The following is a 26,676-nucleotide window of genomic DNA, read 5'->3' as shown; positions in this document are numbered from 1 at the left end:
CAGTGAGGATAGTGAGATGTTTGGAAACCAAATCCTGTGAGGAATGGTTGGAAGTGCTTGGTATGTTTAGCCTGGAGAAGAGAAGATTCAGGGGAGCCATGGTGGTGGTCTTCAAATGTCTCATGGGTTATCATGAAGAAGTTGGACCAGATTTGTTCTCTGCTGACGAGGAGGACAGGCCTAGAACCAATGGGTGGAAATTGCAACTTCTTAAGAGTAAGACCTGTTCTACAGTGGAGCAGACTTCCTTGGGAGGGATCGGGCTCTTCTTTGCTGGAGGTTTCATACAGGGATGGGTGACAGCCTATAGCTGCTTTATGCTTTGGGATAGGGGGTTAGACTACAAGACCATCACGGTCCCTTCCAACACTAACATTCTATGCTACCCTTTTGTAAATCACTCCTCCCTTCCTAAGCTGCTCTTAGCTGGAGAGGGTCAAATGTATCTCTACTATATGGATTTATTAAATATACACAAGAGTATCCAATCCCGCGTTTCCCAGGTAATGTCTGCTTAGGCCCTAGAACAGGAGTTGAGAGTCTTTGGCCCTCCAGATGTTGCTGAACTACAACTCCCATCAGTCAATGGCCAGGGATGGTGGAAGTTGTTATTCAGCAACATCTGGTTGGCCAAAGCTTCAGCACACCTGCCCTAGCAGGACATTCAGAGGGATGGGAGGATAGTCTAAGAGGTTTCAACAGGGTTGTGATTAACAGATGTGTGCACTAATTCCAGAATCAACTCCTACCACTTCAAAGTGTGAGCCAAAAACCTATTTGTATAAAGGTGAAACTGCATCTTCGGATTGAGTATTAAACCGCAGACTTGCTCCACAGTCAAGAAAGGGGTTGTAAAGCAGTTCCATAGAGCTTTATTGCTCTTATGGTCAGAGGAGTGTTAAGATATGATCATGGGTTCTACTGCAGCTGTGGGAGGGAAGCAGTATCTTCTGCTTTAAGCAAAGGGCTGGCAACTCTCTTTCCTTGTATCTACCCTGGGGGGGGGGGGAACAGTGCCTCTAGCTTTTGCCTTTGGGGATATTAACAGTTTTATAGTGAGTTGCTAGCTTTGTAATCTTTCAGTGTTCACGTTCCTCCCCAGCTAAGCTCACTTTCAGAGGCAACCTGTTTATTTGAGCATTCATCCTGATATATTTGAACAAAGTTTGTGAGGAGGAGATTAGATGGCATCAGCTACTTATTGAGCATTCGTTCTAAATTTGTTTCTGGGGAGGTTAGACAATGTTGCATCAAGCAGTTGTTATCCCACACTTCCCAGGGCATTTCTATCCTGTTACTTCCTTTATCACCAGAAAAATGTTATCCCATTGCATTCCTTACTGCAAAAGGGCTCTGTTTTGGGAGGGCAGTGGCTCTTTGTACAAGGCCTCCAAATCCACTTTAATTGTACAACTTAAATTTGCCAGCATAAGATTGAATGCCACCCTATAGTTTCCATGGGGTAGAAACATGCCGCCTTGCACTTTGTAAAAGTGTCGTGCATATTGATAACACTAAATACGTATTATCATAATCAATGATAACTGAAACAAAGTCATCAACATCATCATCCTGCTGTGCATCTATTCAGGTCACCTGAGCTATACCAGCAAGTCTAGCAACACAACAGCTGGTGAAGATAGAAGATCTCAGATACAAAGAGAGATCAAGCATTTGCCATCCTGCTGATACCAAGTGGATTCGGGTGGAAATACTTTTTGCCATTGATATTACATTTTGCGGCACAGATAACAAAAGAATTGAGACTGAAGCAGAGGATTTGTTGCTTGGACTTGAAGCAGAACTACTTAGGGGACACTTCAGAGCAGGATTACAGAAGCAGCGACCACAATGTCAGCGGTGCCCTTCTTGTTAGCTGTGTGGCTGCTTCTACTGCCTATGTTGCTACAAGGTGAGTGATGGTGTGGAGCAGGGGTGCCAACTTGAAAATATTGGGGAGCCAGGTAAACCCCACCCTGCATAATCGATCACAAGACTCAGTGCACAGGCACCATTTGCATGGCAATGCCCATCAACTTGGGAAGCGAGGTGGCCCCCTCAAATATTTTAGGGGGGGAGCTGAAGGGACCCTGGTCCCTAGGAGTTGGCTTCTATGGTGTGGGGAGACAATGGAGGGAAGGTAATTGAGGATGAGAGAATCAGTCGCTTCTCAGGGGAGTTAAAATGGGAGTGGGAGATGCACTAAGCCAAAAAAAAGGAGATGCAAACAAAGGAGCTTCTCACACACTGGGTTTTCAAGTGGAACTCATATTCTTTTCTGCTAGGGAGACAAAGGTATGTCAGCAGATAGTGGCCTTCATCTCATGTAATGTTAAACTATGGTTTGTTAACTATGGTTTGTTAGCAAACTGTGGTTTGATGTTGGCTTAACTAGTTTAGCATTACTTGTGAACCTGGATAGTGATTCTTGGTTGAAAAATGACAGGATTGCTTAACCAAAGCTGGTCCTCACTCCCCCACCCCCTTCTACTCTAAGGTGTGCTCATTTGCCTTACCTGTGGCTCTTTCTCTTTGACAAGTTGGACTAGCAGAATTTGAAATCCAAATCTCTTTTTTCATTAAAGTTCTAGTTGTTCTGGCCCATCTTTCACTGTGTTATAGCTGACTTGATGTGTGTATGTGTGTGGAAGTTTGTTTGTTTGTTTGTTTTTGCTCATAGTAGTACTTGACAACAGACAATTAGCCTTCACTGGGCCCAAGGTTGGCCCAAGACATGTAACCACCTGAGGCAAAAAACAAGATGGTGCCCCCTCCTTATTCCATATATGGAATGTTGAGGAAAATGTTGGGCTGGAAGGTGGGATCTCAGGTAAATGAGTTGAGGGCTATTGCTCCCTAGTATGTACCACATGAGGCTGACATTTGATAACTATGCAAAACACTTACTTACTTACATACATAAAATACTTAACATGCTTCAGGGTAGAGTCTTGGTGTTAGAAACATGCTCCAAAGCTAAAATCCCAATGAGTCTCTGTTCAAATGAAGCCCTGTAATAAGCTCTAGGGATACGGGTGGTGCTGTGGGTTAAACCACAGAGCCTAGGGCTTGCTGATCAGAAAGTTGGCGGTTCGAATCCCCGCAACGGGGTGAGCTCCCGTTGCTCGGTCCCAGCTCCTGCCCACCTAGCAATTCGAAAGCACGTCAAAGTGCAAATAGATAAATAGGTACCGCTCCGGCAGGAAGGTAAACGGGATTTCCATGCGCTGCTCTGGTTCGCCAGAAGTGGCTTTGTCATGCTGGCCACATGATCTGGAAGCTGTATGCTGGCTCCCTTGGCCAATAAAGCGAGATGAGTGCCGCAACCCCAGAGTCGGACATGACTGGACCTAATGGTCAGGGGTCCCTTTACCTTTACCTAATAAGCTCTACCAATTTGGCTAGGAAAATATACTCATAACATACAGGTATGTGTCACAATACAGAGCTGAAAAACATTGGTAACAGATTGTAACCTGAGCCTCTTCCTCATTCTCCTACATAGTCACCTATTTTTCAGTATTTGTGTCTCTTACCAGTATATGAAAAACTGAAATGTTTTCCCTTCATTTTTGTTTTCTACAGATGCTGCCAGCTCTGAAGCAGGTAGGAACCCCTGTATATTTTGACTTTCTTACTCAACAATTTCATAGGCTCATGGGTGGGCTGAACCAAAGGGGAGTGTAATCAAAATGTAGGGCTGCTACAAACCTAATGATCAAACAGGAGCCTCCAGGTGGATTTAGAAATATACTTAATAAATATATATACAAACTGAATATTGCTTCAATATATGGTGAGCCAGCCTTGCTGCAGTTAGAGGCATTAAGGATCTAAATATGATTGGCTGGAAACCATTATCAACAACTGGAAATGTTCTTTAAAAGGCCGCATACAAATATTTGTTTTTTGTTTCAGACAAGGCTTTTATGTTTGATTGTTTCCTGGTATGCTTCAGTGCTGGTGTTATTGTGACCTATCTTTTAAAACCCTCTTTCCTCCTTCCACAGTTTGTGGGAAGCCAGCTCAACGAATTATTGGGGGCCAACCAGCTCCCTCTGATGGGTTGTCATGGCCCTGGCAAGTCAGCATTTTATATCGGGACCAACCTATTTGTGGAGGCGCGCTCATAGCCGAGAAGTGGGTCCTGTCGGCAGCTCACTGCTTCCCTAAGTAAGTTTCTGGTGTACTTGGCTGTGAAGGCATCATTCAATTTCACCCTAGAGGCAGCTGCAAGACCAAACTAATAGTTTATGCCTAACAGAGAGGGCATCAATGTGACACCCACAGGCACCAGTGTCCCTGCCAATACGCCCTATGGCATCCACAAAATGTCTCAGCAAATAACATCTCCTGTCTCTTATAGATGTGGTGGCCATTTTGTTTTGTACCTCACAGCCCAGAGCAGCCATTTTGTGACTAGCACCCAAGCACTTGCTCAACATTCCCAATGGGCCCATTGGCCCACGGCTAGCCTAACAGCTACTCAGTGCCTTGGCCTTGCCAAAGCAGAGCCTGACAGAGCAATGAATAATAAAGTTAAAGGTAGCAGATAGCTGACAGAAGGTATACAGGGGCTGGGGGATCTTTTTCAGCCTGAAGGTGGTTGGGGCCAGAGACGAATGTCAGTGGAGCAACAGCAGCAGCTCTCACCTTTGTACAGTAGGCTACATTCAAGCCATGCAGCTCTGAATGCATATTGCATATTTTAAAACATGCAAATGGAGACAGGCATGCACAGAGTAGTTCTGTCTATGCCTGAGTGGTAAATTGTTCAAACTCCAGAGCCAAACTCAAATCACAAACTTTATAGGCTCAAGTTGAATGCCATTAATGGTAAAAGGTAAAGGAACCCATGGCGGTTAAATCCAGTCAAATTCGACTATGGGGTGGGGCACTCATCTCCATTTTTGTACTATTGTGTCACCTGACCTGCTTTGGGAGGGGACTGAAATAACAAAACACATCAGAAATGATGCCAGGAGCTCCCTCTTGGTGGTAAAGAGAGCAAGGTGACTTGCCAATGGTCAGGGATGTAAACCAATGGCCCTGCAGATATTGTTGGGCTCCTACTCCCATCAGCCCCATCCCATGTGGTCAGTGGCTAGAGATGTTGTGAGTTTAAGTCCAGCATCTGGAGGGTCAAAGGTCCCCCATCCCTGCCCTATAGGCTGGTTGCAAAAAAATGGCAAGAACTTATGCTTATGCACAATTTAAAAAAACCCAGAGGGAAAGCAAAAATGAATGGGTGCTAATGACTTGTCTGGAGACATGGAGGGGTCAACCTGGGATCTTCTGCTTGGAAAGAGCTATGGCCTTTTCTCCACTGGGTTGCTATGGCCCTAGTCTCCCCTTTAAACTAGACATGTTGACATGAGACTGAATTACAAGGTCTAAGGGCGCTCACCTCTTGGAGACCAGTTTGGCAAAGATCTTGTTGCATTTTGCTCTTGTTTTTTTTTTTTTTCACTTACAGCATCAAGATCCAAACTACCCATTCTGATGTGGTGCTGGGTGCCTATCAGCTCCTGAACATTTCAAGTAACACAGTAACATCTGATATCCAACAGATTATCCTCCACCCCAACTATGACAGTGATAGATCCAGAGGGGATATTGCTTTAGTAGAGCTGAAGTCCCCTGTGAGTTTCACCGGCCACATTCTCCCCATCTGCTTGCCAGAGACCTCTGCACAGTTCTCAGCGGAAGAAAGCTGCTATGTGACTGGATGGGGAGATATTCAACCTGGAGGTGAGGAAATGGAGAGGTGCTTTTTCGAGTTCTCCTTCAGGCTCTGTTTACTTTCATGCCAGCAATGTACACTGCACTTTTATAGGGCAAGCTGCCTCAGGTGGAAGATGCTGGATGATGGAGGCGGGTATGATTTGCAGCCAGGAGTAGCCAAGGAGGTGCCTTCCAGAAGTTGTCATCCCTGACCATTGACCATTGGGCGGATGGGAGTTATAGTCCACAACATCTGGAGGGCATCACAACCTCCAATCAGCCCAGTGATGAGGCCTAATGGATCTTAGATGGTAAAGTATTGCAGAGACAAGGGGCCACTGTAAAAAGACCCTACCCTTAAGGGTTATAAATACCTGCAAACCATGAATAGTTAGGGCCTCAGGCTGGGTATGAGGAGAGAGAGATCAAAAGCAGGACAACAAGACCATGGATTACTTTGAAGATGAAGACAAAGAGTTTGTGCTAGAGCTGAGAGTGAACAGGAAGGCAGTAAAGGGGGCTAAGCCGAGAATGCAACTCACACCGACCACCACTATGTTATCTGGTGCAGTCATTACATACCCGACAAGTGTCCTGGGGGAAAAACAGTACTTCCTTTTTTTCCTGCGAGAGCACATTTTGGGTGCCGTAATCTTGCACGATTTCGCGCCATGATCTATCCCCGAAAGAAGTGCTTCTTCAGGTCCGTGATATCATGCAGTGCCCCAAAACATGCATTTTGGGGTGTCAGGCTATTGTGTGACAGCACAGCCCTGAATAAAGCATGTCGTTTGGGCTCCGTGATCTCACGCAAGTCACATGTCTCTTTTTTTTATGAAGAATTTATTAGCATTTTCATAACACAACAGACACCCAAACCCACACCTACAAATATTAAACAAAATATTAAACAAATACATATATTGCCAGGATTCTTCTTCTTGTTTGTATACCTAAAGAAAAAAATTCTATTTCCGAATCTTGACGTTTGACTTCCCCTGTCTTTTCCCCTTCGGTTATAAATCCATATTTTACTTTCTTAACAACTTTTTTTCTAAAAAAACCAAAAATATTAACTTCCATTAAAGATAACACAATTATCTTAATCATCATATTCTATCATAAACCTTAACAAAAAATTTCTTATAAAATCTAAACTTATTTCTTCTGTCCTTTATCATGCTGCTATTAACATAAAATCTCAATATCTCCTTATTTATTCAAGATAAACTTATAATTAACAACCTTCACCCTCCGATTTCAGATACCATAGCAGACCATTTAAATTTTACATTTAATACTTCACTCCACACCCCCTCTGTCCATTGTCTTTCTCTGTCTTTCGCCGGAACCAATCTTCCATTTATCTTCTTTTCCCAATTGTCCACAGATCCAGACAACGTTCACCACAAACCTTGCATCGAGCATCAGGATACACATCACCTCTTTTCTGGGCTCCTCCGCTTCTTTGTACCATACTTCTTCTTCTTGTAAATATCTTAATTCCATGTCCCTTGCCCCCGAGCTCCCACCTCGGGGTCTGGATATTGCAAATTTTACCGTTCCGGGGCTGCCACCCCCAAAGAACGGATCTTTTTCCCGGAGTCGCCCAGCCATTTCAGACCATCCTTCAAGCATCCCTTCTAACTCTTTGCCAAGGTTTTCTTCCATTGTGTAAAACTTTTGAAAAGCCTCCTCTGTGGAAAGTAGATTTTTTTTATTTATTATCCCACTCAAGACTTTCAATTTCCGATTAAGCAGTTCCAGTCTCAAGACAGTAAGCATTTCTTCCTCCGTTAGTCCAGAGTTCAAAACAAGTTCAAACACAAAGTCCAGCATGTTGGGGGAAGGGGTGAGTGTCAAATTTCAGTTCCTGTCTCTTCCTTCCTTTGTTTCAATTGTTTCCCACGTCAGTCCAAATTTTCCATCGCCATTTTTCTGAAGCCAGAGCGTAAAGACCAAAACTTTATACGGAGATACTTTCTGCCCACTTAATCCCCAGAGGGAAATCTCAGCAGTCTCAGTCTTTAAATCTCAAACACTTTGTATCCATTATTGTAGCAGCAGTCACTTAAACTGGTTATTTTCTTTCTTTCTCCCGAAGGGAAAGAGGCAGGCTCCCTTTCCTCTTTCCCCGGATCGTTGCAAAAATATAAAAGTCAGTCAAATACTCACAACCACCGGGTTCTTTCAGATCGTTAAAGACAGGTAGAACTTAGACGCTCGTCACGGGATTTGTCGCCGCATTTGCATCCCGGTTGGGGCATGTCCCCTATAGCCCGGCTCCGTTGTCCCTTCACCCCCACTCCCCCTTTACAGGGGGAGCGAGGGAAGGGTTCGGAGCCACAACGGGCACAGCCGGGGAGCCCAGGGTGTGGGACGCTCTTCCCGCACCCCACCGGAGCCCCGCTTTGCGGTAGCGGGGCTCCAACCCCCGGGATGGACTGGGCGCTTCGCAGCCGAAGCAGCCCACGACCACCCGCAATGGCGTCGCCGCCGGAAGACTCACGCAAGTCACATGTCTCGCACAGGAGCACAGCTGGCAAGACACATATCCTGCTTTTAGGACTCAACACGTTGGAGGGTATGTCATTGCAACAGTGGGGTGGTATCTACAGGCCTGAATTTGAGCCAGGCCAGGCCAGGCCAGAGCTCAACTTCTGGGCTGCCTTGTAATGGTAGAAAAATGGCCTTCAGAGCCATGCATTAGAAAGAATGTCTGTGAGACAGAATGTCTGTCAGACAGTGCCTTTTGAGAGTGTAATCATGTTACTTTGTTGCAGCACACACACACACAGAGAGAGAGAGAGAGAGAGAGAGAGAGAGAGAGAGAGAGAGAGAGCCAGCCAAGTGCAGCACTTTGAAAACTTTCGACAAACACACAAGACGTAACCGGCTGTGTATTCGTATAAAAAATACTCTTACATACATTCTTAACACAATATCAAATGTGTATCTTGCACATAAACAACACATAAAGTGCAATAATATAGATGGAAGTCCCAATAGATCAGTTCATTCATAAAGACCAAATATCTGCTAGTTTCTGTTCCACATATGTTCATAAAGTCCAAATTGGAGCCCACTACAGTTCCACAGAGTTGACAAGGATTTCTGGAATAATGCCTTGTTTCACTCTCATGGGCTTCATCAGTTGTACATATTCTAAGTAATATAAATGAATATAATGTCGTAATTCAACATATTTTAACAAACTGAAATTATATATACAGTTGTGCTACAGAAGTACATACCATATATGAAGTATCAAAATACTAGAACTTATAACATAGTGGTTTCTGCAGTGAACAACAACTGTTACCATGTAAGATTGTATAGACAGGCGCAGCATAGATTTTGGTTACAGGTGACAGGAATCTACAGCTGTAAGGTTTTCTTCTTAAAGTGACCCCTTTAAATAATAATAATAATAATAATAATAATAATAATAATAATAATAATAATTTATTAATTGTACCCCACCCATCTGGCTGGGTCTCCCCAGCCACTCTGGGCAGCTTCCATCAAATATTAAAATACATTTAAAATATCACAGTTTAAAAACTTCCCTAAACAGGGCTGCCTTCGGGTATTTTCTGAATGTCAGGTAGTTGTTTATTCCCTTGACCTCTGATGGGAGGGCGTTCCACAGGGCAGGCGCCACTACCGAGAAGGCCCTCTGCCTGGTTAAAACAACTAATGTAAAACAAACTTTATCCATACACAAGTGTTATACATACAAGCATTAGTAATGACTCATAGAAATCAACTATAATCAGTTTCAGTATTCAAACCTGAGTGATGCAAAGAGTCAAGTAGAAAAATAAATCTAGTTTCTTTCTGCATAAGAATTTTCTTTGCTCGTTGTTTTGCACTTTGAAAACTAGCAAATATATTTATGGCATAAACTTTTGTGGAATTGTCCACAGAAGCTTATGCCATAATAAATGTGTTATTGCTGCTTTTATTAACCTCAAAGTAACTACAGCTGAATAGGACAGATGAGGAGGCAAGGTTTGAAATCCAAGCATGTAACTTCCAGCACAACTTCTCCCCTTGGAAAATGGATGAAGCCAAGGGTAGGGGATGGTGGAAGTTGTAGTCGGAACAACTTCCAGAGGGTCACAGGTTCCTCATTCTCCAAGTCATAGTTTCACAACAGTCTGGAAGCTAACAGTGCTACCACTTTTCTCACCAGTAGATGGTGAAAGTGAACCTTCTTATACAATTCTATAAGCAGAGCAGAAGGAAAAGGCAATCAGCTGGCCACTTAATCATATCTTATTATTGTCCCTGGGTTTTTTTTAAATCAGGAATTGATGTTAAAATGCAGATTTCTTTCTCTTAATGCTGTAAAGTTTGGCACATGTCTGGGCAGTGCTTTGTGAAATCTCAGAAACCAGTGGTCAGGGGAGATGGACACAGTCACTATTTGCTTTTGCCTTCCTCCGCCTGTAATAAATGCAGAATGGACAATGTAAAACAGGCAGTTATTAGAGTATACATTGGGGTAAGAGATATAATTGGGATGGGTGGCTATCCACCTGATCACATCCCTAATGATACATGTTCTTCCTCTTACAGTGCCATTGCCACCCCCACTAACCCTCCAGGAAGTGAAAGTGCCACTCATAGACCGAGAAAAATGCAATTCTCTCTTCAACGCTGCCCAACATGAACTACCACTCCTTAATCCGGTCGACCCTGGTATGATCTGTGCTGGGTACCAAGAAGGTGGCAAAGATTCCTGCCAGGTAGGATGCTCCATAAGTGTGGTTGTCTGTGGTGGATAGGAGCACCCCAGAAAAGGAGGGGACTGGCTCCAAAGGTCTAGCTCAGGTATGGAGAACCTGTGGCCCTCTAGACATTGTCATCCCCCCAATCATTGGCTCTGCTGGCTGGGGCTGATGGGAGTTGGAGTCCAACAACAGCTGGGAGGCCACAGATTTTTCCATCCTTTGTCTTGGTTTTATTCACAGGGCCAGCAGTTCAGAAACATAGCCTTCTCAGAAGATGAGTACAGGTCTACTCACTCTTAAATAGACCTGACATGAAAATGCAATATGTCAGCTTGTATTTTAGCAGTGGGGTGGTAGACATGGGTGGCAAGGCATTACATGCAAGCTAGTGAGCAGGCTGGCAGAGGAGAGACAGGGTGCTCTGTTCCATCTCTAATCTGTGCCCACCATAGAAGCCAAGAGGTCTGCTGGAGGAGGCAGTCTCCATGCTCCAGGCCCTGCATTAAAATGCAGTGGCCTGCTGCGATAAGGACTAAGCTGTTTGTCTCTCCTCTCCTGGCCTACAGCAAGCATACATTTTTGCAGGCCCACAGCAAGCTAGCATATGTTTTTCCAGGTGCTGTGGGTTAAACCAAAGCCTAGGGTCGTGGTTCGGATCCCCGCGACAGGGTGAGCTCCCATTGCTCGGTCACAGCTCCTGCCCACCTAGCAGTTCGAAAGCACGTCAAAGTGCAAGTAGATAAATAGGTACCACTCCAGTGGGAAGGTAAACGGCATTTCCGTGCGCTGCTCTGGTTCACCAGAAGCGGCTTTGTCATGCTGGCCACATGACCCAGAAGCTGTACACCAGCTCCCTCGGCCAGTAACGCAAGATGAGTGCCGCAACCCCAGAGTCGGACATGACTGGACCTAATGGTCAGGGGTCCCTTTACCTTTAACTTTAACATTTGAAGACTTCTTTACAAAGCTGCATTATATATTCATTAAACTAAAACTGAAAGTCTGGACCAGGGATAGAAGGATCTGTCAATTTCGGCTTTCAGCATTTTAGTGTGAATTTCTCCCAATAAACACAATATACATATACATATCTGTGCAAGCAATATTTTAATAATATATGCATCTTTGTTAACATTGTTTAGTTGGGGAACTGAATCACAAAATTCAGATATGTGCGAATTTCAACTGATAGCTGTGTTTCAGTTCCCATGTTGTTTTGAAAAATTCAAATTTGTTCGTTTCAGCCTTATGCATAATTTCTCCTCCATACATTAGCCATTTCTTCACTACCTTAGTCTAGCTGGGAGATGGTTCCTGAACTATACATGAGGACAGGACCAGATCTGTAAAGTAAATAAACATAATCTGTTTTGAAACCAGTCTCCAAAACCTTCTTCCTGCAACCGTGGATTGACTCCTATTTCTCTCTCCACAGGGTGACTCCGGGGGACCCTTGGCTTGCCCATGTGATGGACATTGGGTCCTGGCTGGGGTTGTGAGCTGGGGAATAGGCTGTGGCCGCCCTGGTCTCCCTGGTGTCTATTCTTCAACCCCTTTTTATGCCACTTGGATTTCCCAGCATGTACCCAATATGACCTTTGTGATGTGTAGGAACGGTGGGGTGAATGGCAGAGAACAGAATTCCCCTGCTGTGACACTCCTCCTAGTGTTTCTTGCATTGACCCTTCTGTGAGATGCTCCTCTCTCTGCTTTCAGCCTATCTACTAACTATGTGGAATTTGTTCAGAATTTGGGCACAGCCGCATTTAAATTGCTTTACTGATCAGTAGTAATTTAAGTCCTATATGCTCTGACAATTTATTCGACCAATGGGTCTGGTTTGGGGGCGCAGCCGGAACACAGGCCACTCACTGCCTTATAGCAAGACAGACTGCCAGTTCATCAAGTTTGGGGTTTTATACCCTGCCTGGCAGTAGCTCTCCAAGGTTCTGACAGGAGCCTTTCCCAGCCCTACTGGGAGATGCTGGGAATTGAACCCAGCGGGCAGCAAACCAATTGGGCGACTGGGGCGGCTCACATGCCCTGTACCCAGAGGCAGGGCCAGCCGCCTGTGGGGGTGGGGTCAGCTGCCCACAGAGCGGGGCCAGCCAGGGCAGGACGCTCCATGAGGCCTCTAAGGAGTCTGCTACAGCTGAGGGGGAGGAGGCGGGTGGACCATTTGGGGAAGCACAGAGCCTGCAGGCACCCAAGCCACCACGTCACTCCCAGGAGAGACATGTGGCTCAGGCACGCTGCAGGCCCTGCAGTGAGTGCCGCCTGCCATTTTGTCACACACACCCCAGTGGTGACACCCAGGGCGGCCCACCCCCACCACACACCCCTTATTCTGGCCCTGACTGAACCTAAGAGCTTTTGGATGCAAAGCTCAATATTCTTTTAATCTGTTGAAAGAGTTAAACGATGTGGTAAGAAGCCGCAAATAAATATGGCGCCCGGAGTAGTGAGGTTGTAATTTATCTTCAGTTCAATGTTATAATATTAATTCAGATAATTTTATACTTCTGCTTGTTTGTACTTGATCAAATAATTGGTATTTATAAATATTTGTGAATATTTTCTTGCTGTTACTCTGTATATACAGTTGCTGTACATTTTGCTTCGCTGAACATGTTGAAAGAAGTACCCAGAAATACCCAGGATTATTAAAATGAGCAATTGGACCAACTTTCTATTGGCGGGGGTGTGCACACATGCTTTTGAGGAAGTACCTTCTTTTGGCACTTTCTACATTCGGTCCCTGCTCCTGCCCACCTAGCAGTTTGAAAGCACGTCAAAGTGCAAGTAGATAAATTGGTACCGCTCCGGCGGGAAGGTAAACAGTGTTTCTGTGCGCTACTCCTAACCTCTGAAGAATTCTACCATCATCTCACCATCAACTATTTGTGAACTTTTTGGTGGCATTAAGATTTTGTTGCTATACCCAACCTACTGCTGAATGGTTCGGTTGCATGAACATTTTATCTTATATTATGTATTCAGTTATATGACCTATACATGGCCCTGTTTATCATGTGGCTTAGTTGAAGGAACATTGGCGTTTTAGAAGAGTGTTACAGTAAATCTTTCGTTACATTTTCAGCCATTGTGTGGTGGTTTTGTTGTTTATGGTTCATATTATCACCACAGTGATACTTTATGTTGTTTGTGTTTGCGCTGCTCTGGTTCGCCAGAAGCGGCTTAGTCATGCTGGCCACATCACCTGGAAGCTGTACACCGGCTCCCTCGGCCAGTAAAGTGAGATAAGCTCCACAACCACAAAGTGGTCCATGACTGGACCTAATGGTCAGGGGTCCCTTTACCTTTACCTATACATTGTATATTACACATCAAATCCATTCCTGTGTGATTGATCTCAGTTGTTTGTGGCATACTCTTTTATGTTGGGCTGGCAAGTAGGCATATTACCAGCCCTTGCAATAAAGCTGGGTACCAATTGTTAGAGAGAGAAATGCCAAGAGAAAGAAAGGAGAATAGGAAAGTAAGTAAGTGGCTGTTTTGCTTCAGGGTAGGGTATACTGCCCTTTTATTTTCATATGCATACAATTATCTGCTTAGTGGGGGAATCTCGGAAGTATGTAAAAATCCCTACTTTGCCTGTGGTTAGTCTATTTCACTGATAGGCTTGATGCCACCAAGTTCACAATTTGCACATACAATTCATACGCTAAAGATGTACCTCTCTGCCCTGGCCTCTGATACCTAAATATATTTTCAGGACCCACCTTGTTCCTCTGATTGCTAATTGCTTTAACTGACTTTAATATTGTGTCTCTGTATTGTTGTTAACCATTGGAGGACCTTTCCATGAAGGGTCTGATCAATCAATAAATATATTTCTGCACCCTTGAGGAATCCTCTAATTATTGGTTGATTTGTTAAATTTTGATGCTGCCCTTTAATTGAGTTACTGATTTGGATACTCCCATAAAAAGTAGGGTTCAGTCATGCACTGAAGTGAACCATAAGTGCAGTATTATCCTCCTTTCAATTTCTTTGTTCTACCAAACAGAGACTAGATTTATTTTTCTTCCTGTTTGCCATACTGAGTATACAGTACAAAAGTATCAATAAAGCTTTTGTCCGGTGTTGCCGAAGCTGATGATTTATTTATGCATATTTACCCACTCAAAAAAAACCTATGCAAATACGGCTAATGGTCAGCACCAAAGAAAGGCTATTAGTTGTTCTGCAGAGTCTAAGCTATGTGCATGTGTATTCTTTTTCTTGGTTGAATAACACTGCAATCTTACTTTGACTTACCTGGGAATAAGTACTCATGGCAGAGTAAGGTGGCCAATTCAGGTGGTAGATGCCGATGGGTGTGGAGTGGCTAGAGCTCAGTGGATGCTGGTCCATTACGCCAAATGGCCCATTGCCCCACCAACCTCAATCTGCCCTCAGCAAGCCCACATATGCCTATCATCTTACTTCCAACCAGTCCATGGGGTGCCACTGGCTGTCAGCTGCCTCTTGGTCTTATAGAACTCAGCATGGAGCAGGGGACAACTTTAGAATTAGTTGGCTCTGTTAGTCATTGACTCAGGCTCCACAGACTGCTTGGGCTCCCTGCTCCTATCCCACTAGTCCCCAGCCCCCACTGCTGTATCTTCTGTCCTACCCTGTGCTATTTTTCTATAGAAAGAGGTGCTGAAACTCACCATGAACTCCCCCCTTGTTCTCTTTTAATGGCAATGGTGCACACCTGAGAGGTGCCGGAACGGCGTTCTTGCGAGTTTCAGCTGCAAAAAAAAGCCCTGAGTTTTTTTGTGACACTATTCACTGGTATAGTGAACCATCCCGGCCAGATGGACGGGGTATAAATTTGTTGTTGTTGTTGTTGTTGTTGTTGTTGTTGTTGTTGTTGTTGTTGTTGTTGTTGTTGTTGTCATCCCCTTTCCTTGCTGCCCATGGCAGCCATTTTGTGCTGGCAGCCTGTCTTGCCAAATGCAAGGTGGTTCTTTTAAAATGAGATTCAGAAGCAATACAAAATACACAAGTGAATGGGAAGATTAGAGATTTTATTCTAAAACAGCAAGCAATGTATACATAACAAGCAAGCACTTCAGTCTGCCACTTGGAAGCTCTCAAGAAGCAGCGAAGCGACTCCCCCCAGGTAGCCTCAATTTGCACGGCCCTGCAGCAGATCAGTCTGTGCACGAGCTTCAAAGAAACTCTGCCCAAACTGTCCAATTTTATAGAAAGCCTGTGTGGCTTCCAAGACTAACAACGTGCAAATCATCCATTAGCCACCTCCTCCCAAAGCCTCACTTTCTCAAAACATGAAAGAAGGTACCCAGTGCTTGTTAGGAATGCATTCTTTAAAGAAACAGATAAGGTTCCTTTAAACTTTAAAAAGCCTTCCAGAAGTTTCTTCAATGTGTGGGAGTGCCAGTTTAATTGGAGTCAGCTGAAGATGCAGTAAAAAGGAGTTTGCAATGTGAGGCACGAAGAAAGCAGACAGACACACACACTGAGTTTATACATACTATGCTGGAGAGATACAGAAGGGATGTAAATAGTTTGTATATGTTTGTAATAGAAATGCTTGTGTAACCATGCAAGCAATAAAGAAGCTCTTGACTAGGGACTTTGACTATGGCTACTGTTCTGCCGCCAGGGAAATACTCTGCTACAAACAGTAAGACGAGGTTTTGCTGAGGTGCCACCACACAAGCAGAAGGCGCAGCGGAAGTGCGTGGGTGGTAACCTCCAGTAGCACTATCGTCTACAACTGATAAGGCAGCTGTGGGGAGCTGGGGAGGGCTTCACCTCCTCCCAATGTTCCCAAAACATTTAAGACTGTTCTCAAAACATTCATATTGACATTCAGTGGGGGGGGGGGACAGAGGCAGAAAGGGCTCCATGTCAGACCAATAACTCCTGGATACATTTTGTTTTCCAGGTGCACTTCTCATACACAGCCATGGCACTTTCATCAATAAAGCACAGCCTACACCTCATAAGCTAGCCTGCTGCCCTTGTAAAAAGTGAAGTACTGTATGATTCCCCATCACCATTGTTGAGAAAGATTCAAGTGTCTGTCCAGTTGGTTTCTGCCCATGGGATAAGGTACCATCTTCTCCTTTCCCTCAGGCTACAATATGTCCTAGGCCAGTCCTGGTATTGAAAGGCACCAAAGAAGTCCAGGAGAACAAGCAGGGTCTCGTTTTCAGATTGAGTATGACTAACAGTTGATCTCACCTGATATTCAGCCCAGTTATGGCCTGTATGGATTGCTTTAGACATTTCCTTCTCTATGGTCTGTTTCTTGGAATCAACTCTACTGTTGCAACCTTCTCACTTTGCATACAAAGTCACACCCTTTACGGCATGTGTGTGACAAAGAAAGTGGGGGGAACCAGGAAACTAATATGTTTGTTTTAGTGACGGAACATAGTGCTACTTCACATGAAGAATGCACTTGGTGCATTTAAAAAGGGTGATCTCTCCTTCCTTCCAAAACTAACTGCTTCTGCTAGAAATACAGAGTCTTTTCTGGCCAGCTCTGAAAAAGCTAGGTAAGAATGATAAATACTAGGAAAGGATGTTTGTATATTTGAAACGCAATGGCAGAGTCATGTTAGAGGGCCAAACTAGATGCTATGTAGGAGATCTATGACTCCATGCATGTCTCTCCATGCATAATTTCCTCCCAAATTGATTCCCCAGATCCAAATCCACAGTGCCTTGAAGCTACAGAGGGTGAAAGTAGGAGCACAATTTGGGTTAAATGGCAATATCCAGTACTGGATGGCTGAAATATATTGTTCCTGGCAATCATGAAATTAGGAGCTGTGATGATATGCATTTGTCTTTTAAATGTTTTAGACCCTTTTTCGTATTTTTTAGATCCTTTTAAATGTTTTACATTGTTCTTAACATTTTAAATATACATTTACTTTATTTTTTATTTGTATTGTATTTTCATTATACTGTATTAACATTATTGTGGGTGTTTGCTGCCCTGGTCCCTTTTAAAATAACTAATAAAAGCATGCATAGATAGAAACTTTATTTGCATTACCCACTAGCCAAAGCAATAACAAAAAAATATACTGGGAATAGAACTAAATATTTAGGTATACAAAATACATGCTGGAGGTCTTTGTTGTTGTTCAGTCATTCAGTCATGTCCGACTCTTCGTGACCCCATGGACCAGAGCACACCAGGCACGCCTATCCTCCACTGCCTCCCGCAGTTTGGCCAAACTCATGCCAGTCGCTTCGAGAACACTGTCTAACCATCTCATCCTCTGCTGTCCCCTTCTCCTTGTGCCCTCCATCTTTCCCAACATCAGGGTCTTTTCTAGGGAGTCTTCTCTTCTCATGAGGTGGCCAAAGTACTGGAGCCTCAACTTCAGGATCTGTCCTTCTAGTGAGCACTCAGGGCTGATTTCTTTAAGAATGGATTGGTTTGATCTTCTTGCAGTCCATGGGACTCTCAAGAGTCTCCTCCAGCACCATAATTCAAAAGCATCAATTCTTCGGCAATCAGTCTTCTTTATGGTCCAGCTCTCACTTCCATACATTACTACTGGGGAAACCATAGCTTTAACTATACCGACCTTTGTCGGCAAGGTGATGTCTCTGCTTTTTATGATGCTGTCTAGGTTTGTCATTGCTTTCCTCCCAAGAAGCAGGCGTCTTTTAATTTCGTGACTGCTGTTACCATCTGCAGTGATCATGGACCCCAAGAAAGTAAAATCCCTCACTGCCTCCATTTCTTCCCCTTCTATTTGCCAGGAGGTGATGGGACCAGTGGCCACGGTCTTAGTTTTTTTGATGTTGAGCTTCAGACCATATTTTGTGCTCTCCTCTTTCATCCTCATTAAAAGGTTCTTTAATTCCTCCTCACTTTCTGCTATCAAGGTTGTGTCATCAGCATATCTGAGGTTGTTGAAATTTCTTCCGGCAATCTTAATTCCGGTTTGGGATTCATCCAGTCCAGCCTTTTGCATGATGAATTCTGCATATAAGTTAAATAAGCAGGGAGACAATATACAGCCTTGTCGTACTCCTTTCCCAATTTTGAACCAATCAGTTATTCCATATCCAGTTCTAACTGTAGCTTCTTGTCCCACATAGAGATTTCTCAGGAGACAAATGAGGTGATCCGGCACTCCCATTTCTTTAGAACTTGCCATAGTTTGCTGTGGTCGACACAGTCAAATGCTTTTGCGTAGTCAATGAAGCAGAAGTAGATGTTTTTCTGGCACTCTCTAGCTTTCTCCATAATCCAGCGCATGTTCGCAATTTGGTCTCTGGTTCCTCTGCCCCTTCGAAATCCAGCTTGCACTTCTGGGAGTTCTTGGTCCACATACTGCTTAAGCCTGCCTTGTAGAATTTTAAGCATAACCTTGCTAGCGTGTGAAATGAGCGCAATTGTGCAGTAGTTGGAGCATTCTTTGGCACTGCCCTTCTTTGGGATTGGGATGTAGACTGATCTTCTCCAGTCCTCTGGCCACTGCTGAGTTTTCCAAACTTGCTGGCATATTGAGTGTAGCACCTTAACAGCATCATCCTTTAAAATTTTAAATAATTCAGCCAGAATATCATCACTTCCACTGGCCTTGTTATTAGCAGTGCTTTCTAAGGCCCATTTGACTTCACTCTCCAGGATGTCTGGCTCAAGGTCAGCAACCACACTACCTAGGGTGTACGAGACCTCCATATCTTTCTGGTATAATTCCTCTGTGTATTCTTGCCACCTCTTCTTGATGTCTTCTGCTTCTGTTAGGTCCTTCCCACTTTTGTCCTTTATTATGGTAATCTTTGGACGAAATGTTCCTTTCACATCTCCAATTTTCTTGAACAGATCTCTGGTTTTTCCCCATTCTGATGTTTTCCTCCATTTCTTTGCATTGCTCGTTTAAGAAGGCCCTCTTGTCTCTCCTTCTGGAGGTCTACATCAGTACAAATGACAGAACTGATACATTACCCACAGATAAAACATGTGAGCCAATAGGCTTTCTTTTTATTCCCCCCCCCCAAGCTGAGGAATGTTAGAAAGTTAATCAAATAATAGATCTTATTCTAATTTCCCCTGCTAAAATTTTTTTGCAGTTTTTTGCTGTCACCTGGTTATCTTGATCTACCAGAAGAAAGACACAGTAGCAGTGCTTGAGCGACCTGGTTTGAGTAGTAGTAGAGGGGTAATAACCTCACTCCTCAAATCTTTATAGAGAGTACAATCTAGCAGTAATAAATACATAAGCAGATTGTTGGCACCTGTCTGTCTCCAGAGACAATGAAGTTGAAGTCAAACCACTGCAATAGCAGCACCAAAGTGACCTCCCTGGGGCGCAAGCCTTGGCAGTGTGGATAGGGGTCCTGGGCTGTCTCTCAAGACGGATGGAGGCCAACAGCTACACTTGTTATTTTGCAGGCTGGATTCAATTGCATAAGCAGCAAATTCAGGTTGTACATAATAAACCCACTCCCCCCAAACTGGATGTTTTTGTGATAAGGAGAATGAAAGGAAATGCATTACAAAGCGTGGGGTGACATTTGCTTCTCACAATGCCGTCTAACCTCCCAGCCATAAGAATTAGGACTATTTCTCCACAAACAGGTTGTCTGTAAGTGTCCATAGCTGGCGGCAAGTATGAAGAAGGAGGTCTCCACCTTTATTTCCATGTTTGTGGACTTAATTTGCAAGATAAAAGGTGGGTGGGGACTTCTGGAGAGTCTCATCTTCTCCCCCTTCTCCCTATTCCAACAACAACAATCTTTATTATGGTCCAGAGACCCAACAATTCATTACAAAACAGTACACAGACAGCCTGCCTTCATGTTACACAAGCATTTTGTTCAGACTTAGGACTCCCTATTCCAAACAAGTGGGGAGCTGGTTCAGATGTGGATATCAAACGGAGAAGTGCATATATGCCTTTCCTCCACCTATGCACAACCTGCACACCTGTGGGCATTCCATTCTCAGATGTTGGCAGAGATTTCGGATGCTGCTTCTTCTGGGATCCAGAGGTTGCCAGGACTTGGGGCTTCTGTGCTGCTGCTTCAGACTCAGCAACAGACAGTCCAATGACAGGAACATTACCTTTTCCTTGTTTATATTGTGTTTTAATAGTACGGCTCCTAGAGGACATTCAGATTGAAATAAAACATCTGTTGTCTGGAATTGACTGGAGCTGAACCACTCAGAGAATACTTCAGAAGGACAGCAATGCCAATTGTTACTTCCGCACTGACTGTGTGGCTTCTGCAGCTGACCATGCTACAAGGTGACTGATGGAGTTGGGGAAGTGCTTGGAGAACAGTTACTCCAAGGTTTCATTTCTTTAAAAAAAATTAAAAGTTGTGAGGGCTCCTGGGAAATCATACCTTCTCTGTGCCCATATTTTTCCAGGGACAGCCCCAGATTTACAGAAGCTGTACCGGTTTCTGATTTGATCCTGGAAGGTCCCACTTTTCCTTAGGACGTCTGTTCTTCCCAACTTAGATAGTTCCAGGGTAAAGCCATAACATTAAAAGAGCTAAAGTCCTTATGAGCCCAGGTTTAAATGTGGTTCTGAACACATCCCCTAAGAACCATGTTTCAGAATGAACTCGTGGCACAATTGTCAAAGGTGTTAATTTTTCAACTAATTGGGAAAAGGTTGGCTGCATTGACAGACAATCATCTGTCAGGTTATTAAGCTGACATATGAACATGATGCCTTTTGCCCACCCCCACCCCACACAGTCTAATTGCTCCTTCCCTCACCGCAAGCTGTGATTAAAGAAGGAAGCTTCTAAGGAATCTTCATGTTTCATGTTTTGCCCAACCAGGGAACTATGGTTACCAAATTCAGAACTAGCCAGGCAATTAAACCAATATCAACCCACTTTTTTATAACCTGGTTTGTTTAAAAGTTAAAAGTGAATAACCATACTACCCTGGTTCTCAGAACATGGAGTGTCCGCTCCGGGGGCGGGGGGCGTTGTCCTGCGTTTCCCGGAGGATCCTGGCCATGTCGTCAGCAACTGGCCAATCGGCTGGCTGGGGGGGCATGGCTGGGACACGTTTAAACCAGGGCACGAGCCAGGGGACTTACTCTCTTGCTTGCTTCCTCAATCCTTGCTTTGAGTGTGGCATGCCCACAGAGAGGAGTGAAGGGGCTCTGTTCACAAGAATTTGTGCATAGCTCTTGGCTTGTTAAATCAAGACATGTTTGTCTGAAGTGGGCCAGGCTAAACAGGTTCCTTCTCCCTCGTTCATACATACAATCCTACACTGTGTCTTTCTTCTATAATGACTCTTACCTGGGGTATCTTCTTTCTTTATTTTCCCCAGGTGCTACACGTTCAAAAGCAGGTAAGAGTTGTTCAATACATTGGAAGGAGTTTTGCACAGGACTCTCTGTGGGGGAAACTAAAGAAAAGGCCTCCTAAAAACCAGAGGTCTTCTAATTCAACCTTAGACAGGATACTCCTTAATATGTCACATTGATATGAGGAAGATAAACCCACATCAAGCTGATGTAGCCACACCACAAGTAAAGAGTAGAGCAAACAAGGTATCGCATTCTATATGTGGTTGCATGGTCTTCAGTAAGAATTGATTTTAGGTGTCCAACTTCCTTAAGCCATGGTGCCAAGCTGCACGCTGTAATGCCAGGGGGAAGGAAATATTCAGTCCTCAAGATTCTCCTCAGTTCATGCTCCCTCCAAAGGCTCCACTCCTTTCCCCATGTCACCCACCCTCACCAGGCAGCCATTCATACTGTCCTTGGGCTCTTCTGCCTGCTTGGAATGTGTCCTTCAACTGTGCTGCTACCTTTTTCTTATCTGGATGGAGGGGTGTCAGTGAGGGGATGCAGAAGCCTCTGGACTTTTGTGTGGCTGCAATGTGCTCTACTTTACAAAGGTAACAGTCTCATTTCCTTTGCCCACTAAGCTGTGGAAGAAAGGCACACCCATCAAGCATCTCACATAAAGAATCTTAAAATGACTCTTGTCATCTTAATCTCTGACCAATGGAAACCAAAACCCCCAAGGTTTTACATGGTTCTACTTCTAGCTATGGTGATGGAAGACGTAAGGGGGAAAGGGATGCCAAAACTGAGAGCTAGGAGTCCAGGACTCATGGATTCCACTACCGCGTATACTGTATGAGTAAGGATGAGCAAGAATTTTAATTTGGTTCACATTTAAAGGTAATTAAAGGCTTAGTTTGCACTTTCTGAAGCAGTATATGTAAAGCAAAATACAGCCATCCTTCAAACTTCACCCTTTTCCTAATTTTGCACTGCAGAAATAAAACTGCTGTAAACGCGCTAAGAAATAAAAAAGTCAATTTCACTTACCAGATGAAATGCCCATTAAACCCAGGAGAACCAATGACAAGAAATATGGTTTTAAAATCTGCAAAAAAAAACAACCTACTTGTAAACTAATTCAAATTTAGAAATTTTGTTTCCTAGTGTTCTCCACCTCTTCTGCTACATCACTTCCGTTATGTGTATGCTGCAAACCATAATGGCAAATCCTCTTATTTCCTCTTCCACAGAGAGTGGGCAGCCGATAAATGCTCCACGAATAGTTGGGGGCCAACCAGCCTCTGATGGGTCGTGGCCCTGGCAAGTCAGCATTTCACTGTTTTCTTATCCTATTTGTGGAGGCTCCCTCATAGCTGAGCAGTGGGTCCTGACAGCAGCTCACTGCTTCTTCTATGGGTGAGTGTCATACAGTATGTATTGCTTTGAAGCCATTATAAAGCTTCACCATACAAGGCCAGACTAATTTCAGCTGCTTACCAGTCAGCTTCCTGTTGTCTTAGGCCTTGGTTGTACCATACATTTAAAACACTATCATACCACTTTAAACAGCCATGGCTTCCCCCGCAAAAACCTGGGGACTGTAGTTTGCTGAGAGCTGTTAAGAAAGTCCTACTCCTCACACAGAACTACAGTTCTCATAGTGGTTTCAAAATCCATCCTTCTTCCCAGGGAATTGAACTCTTGGAATTGTAGCTCTTTGCGGGGTATACGGTTAGGGTGAGCCACAGGAAATCAAACGTCAGCCAAATCTTTTGCCCTTGTATTCACAGAGTCGGGCCCATGTTCCAATACAATGTCTTCCTAGGTGCCCATCAGCTCTCAAACCTCTCTGATAATGCTGTAGCATCTGCTGCGGAACAGATTATCCTCCATCCTGACTACAATGGCGACGTTGGCTACACTGCAGATATTGCTTTAATCAAGCTGAAGTCGCCTGTGAACTTCACTGACTACATCCTCCCCATCCGCCTGCCAGGGTCCTCTACACGCTTCTCTTCAGGAGAATACTGCTGGGTAACTGGATGGGGAGATATTCAAACTGGAGGTGAGGGGTTTTCTTCGTAGCACTTTTTCAGACTCTGTGACTCAACCAAATGAACAGTTCCGGGGCGTGGCATGGGGGGGGTGTCCACAGGGGCAGTTGCCCTGGGCCCAAAATTGTTAGGGACACAATATTTCAACATCCAGCGCTGCCTCAATACATCTGTGCGTTTCCGTCACTGGGCTCTGTTGAAAACTGTTTCTCCATACAAACCAGGAAGTGACCTCTCCAGACAACAGAAAGACTCTTCTTTTATTATCTCTGTTGCTGTGATCACCTGGGCGGCGCGGATGCCATTAGGTGGTTGAATGCACATGCATACGCCATCCATTTCCCTCACGAAAGTAACACAGAAAAATGCATACCAAAATGAAATTTGCATTAAAATGCTGGGGGGTTTTCATGAGGATTTTTAAAAAAGAATGAACATTTTCCCCCCAGGGCCGATCCTACCATTAGGCAGAATGGTACAGGTGACTCAGGTGTTGAAGGGTGTGGAGCAGTCAGAACTGTAGGCGTCATGTGATCTGCCTTGCATTCACAAACTAGCCCAGTGCCCTCAAGTACAGTGTTAAAGAAAACACCAGTATTCTTCATGGAATCTCGGGGGGGGGGTGGATTTTGTATTTTGCCTCAGACAGCAAAACGTATTGGGCTGCACTTAGGTTTCCCTAGAAATAAATAAGGGAGGAGATGTTGTCCCAAAGTGTGGCAGCTACATATCTACGGTGTGCTCAGTGCTAAAATTATGTCCTACTGAATGCCTCTGGCATTCCATGAACACTTCCCCTTTCTCCCTCTTCTAGTGCCTTTACCTGCCCCACAAACTCTCCAGCAAGTGAAGGTGCCGCTCATAAGCCGAGAAGTCTGCAATGCTCTCTTTAACAGTGTCTCAGAGCAGGGCTTAAGCAAGGATCCTGTCAAGCAGGATATGATCTGTGCTGGTTACCCAGAAGGTGGGAAAGATTCCTGCCAGGTAGGTTGCTCCATGACCTGTTCTTCACACAGCCACCAGAGAACGTAGACTAAGGCAGACACTGGTATGATCACAATATAAAAAGAAAAATACCTTATGTCTTTATGAAGAAAATTTTACAAGAAAAGAGATTCTGCCTGAACACCAGGAAAAACTTCCTGATGGTATGAGCTGTTCAACAGTGGAACAGACCCCCTTTGAAGGTAGTGGGCTCTCCTTCCTCGGAGGTTTTTAAGCAGAGGTTGGATGCCCATCTGCCAAGAATGCTTTAGTGGAGATTCCTGCATTGCTGCGCATTAGACTAGATTACTCTTGGGGCCCCTTCCAACTCCACAATTCTATAAATCCACAATTCTATGAATGATCACATTGTGTGAACATAGCCATTTCTTCCTAATTTTGGTCTACCATTGGGAGATGGCACCTTGCAGCTTTTCAGATTCACCTGTTTCCCCAAGAGTTATTGTTGTTTTGTTTAAAAATATTTCTGTGCTGCTTGTTTTAGCAATAAAACCTAAAAATATAAAAGCTTCATATAACCAAAACCAAGAATAAAACAGACTCAAAAGAATTAAAAAAAATACTTCCTCTGTTTAAAAAATATGTATAGCACACCTTTCTTTATATATATATTATATAAAAGTTTCCCATACAAGTCAACTGAGAAACAAGTCCTCTTCTGTTTGGTGGGGTTAGTCTCAGATCCCTGACCATGGGTCATGCTGCCTGTAATTGTTAGGATGTAGAGACCAACAACATCATGTTTCCCCATCTCTTATTATAAACCTTATTTCTGCCCCGTCAGCTGATCAGTATTTGGAATCTGTTGCTAGAGTTTTCCACCATGGATTCCATGTTTTTTTCCCCATCTCTTTCTCCACAGGGTGATTCTGAAGGACTCCCAATGAGTCCTGTTCACTTCAATGAGGCTTAGTTCCCCCAATGAGTCCTGTTCACTTCAATGAGGCTTAGTTCCAGGTCAATGGGTATAGGGTATAGGGTTGCAGCCTTGGTCATTTAACTGTATGGCCTGGGGCTCAAATGTTGAAACTCAGTAAAATCCGCATACATTTGTATCTGAGATTAAAGCCAACAGTGCTAAAAGCAAGAAAGTCTACTTATATTGTTTTTGAAAGATGGACACCACACATATCAACACAGATGATGCTTTCCCCCCTTCTCTCTCACACAGACCTGAATGCCTCTTTTAAGGTGGCCCATGTCATCTACAATTGTTAAAATTAGTTGTGTTGTTGGTGGTGTTTAATTGAATAATCCTTATTAATTTTTTCAGCAGTCTTTCGAACCCTATGAAGTAGAGCAATATTTTTACCCCTGGTATTGCAGGTGCAGTGGAAGGGGGCTGAGGCTGACAGGATCACGGTCTTGTCAGTACCTGCCAGAGGTAAATGAAGATTAAATCGGATGCTGGAAACTTGTTGTCCTCCAGATGTTGCTGGAATCCAACTCCCGCCATCCCTGACCATGAGCCATGCTGGCTGAAGCTGTTGGCAGGTGGAGTTCAGGGGCACCTGGAGGGCCACAAGTTCCCCATCCCTGGTTATAGGCCTCATTCCAGCTCCCTCATCTAATCGGTATTCCTAATCAGAGTGCTCACCACAGATCCTGTACTATCTCCCATCTCTTTTTCCACAGGGTGACTCCGGGGGACCCTTAGTTTGCCAGCTCAAAGAAAGTTGGATGCAGGCTGGGGTTGTGAGCTGGGGAAGGGGCTGTGCCCAACCCGCCCGCCCAGGTGTCTACATTTCAGTGCCTTTCTATGCCAACTGGATCCAAGAGAGAATACAGGGTAGAAATGGGGGTGGTGGGGGAATTGGCGGGCTACCCAATGTTGTGACATTCACCTCAGTGGCGTTTGTACTGGCCTATTTGTGA

At 44.2% G+C, this 26,676-nt stretch overlaps 1 protein-coding gene across 1 annotated transcript; it reads left to right on the top strand.

The window, feature by feature from the left end:
- The first annotated feature begins 1,851 nt into the window (after window positions 1-1,851).
- Window positions 1,852-26,676, top strand: LOC117057554 (serine protease 53-like). The gene is made up of 11 exons (XM_033168404.1): window positions 1,852-1,912; window positions 4,011-4,173; window positions 5,477-5,751; window positions 10,309-10,478; window positions 11,899-12,152; window positions 21,778-21,798; window positions 22,504-22,520; window positions 22,993-23,158; window positions 23,533-23,807; window positions 24,611-24,780; window positions 26,437-26,676. The coding sequence occupies exons 1-11, from the start codon at window positions 1,852-1,854 to the stop codon at window positions 26,674-26,676; spliced, it is 1,812 nt and encodes a 603-aa protein (XP_033024295.1).

This window comes from Lacerta agilis, chromosome 14 (genome assembly GCF_009819535.1).
Source record: "Lacerta agilis isolate rLacAgi1 chromosome 14, rLacAgi1.pri, whole genome shotgun sequence".
NCBI classification, from domain to species: domain Eukaryota; kingdom Metazoa; phylum Chordata; class Lepidosauria; order Squamata; family Lacertidae; genus Lacerta; species Lacerta agilis.
Note: the sequence above shows the minus strand (reverse complement) of the source record. Positions and strands in the feature narration are given on the sequence as shown.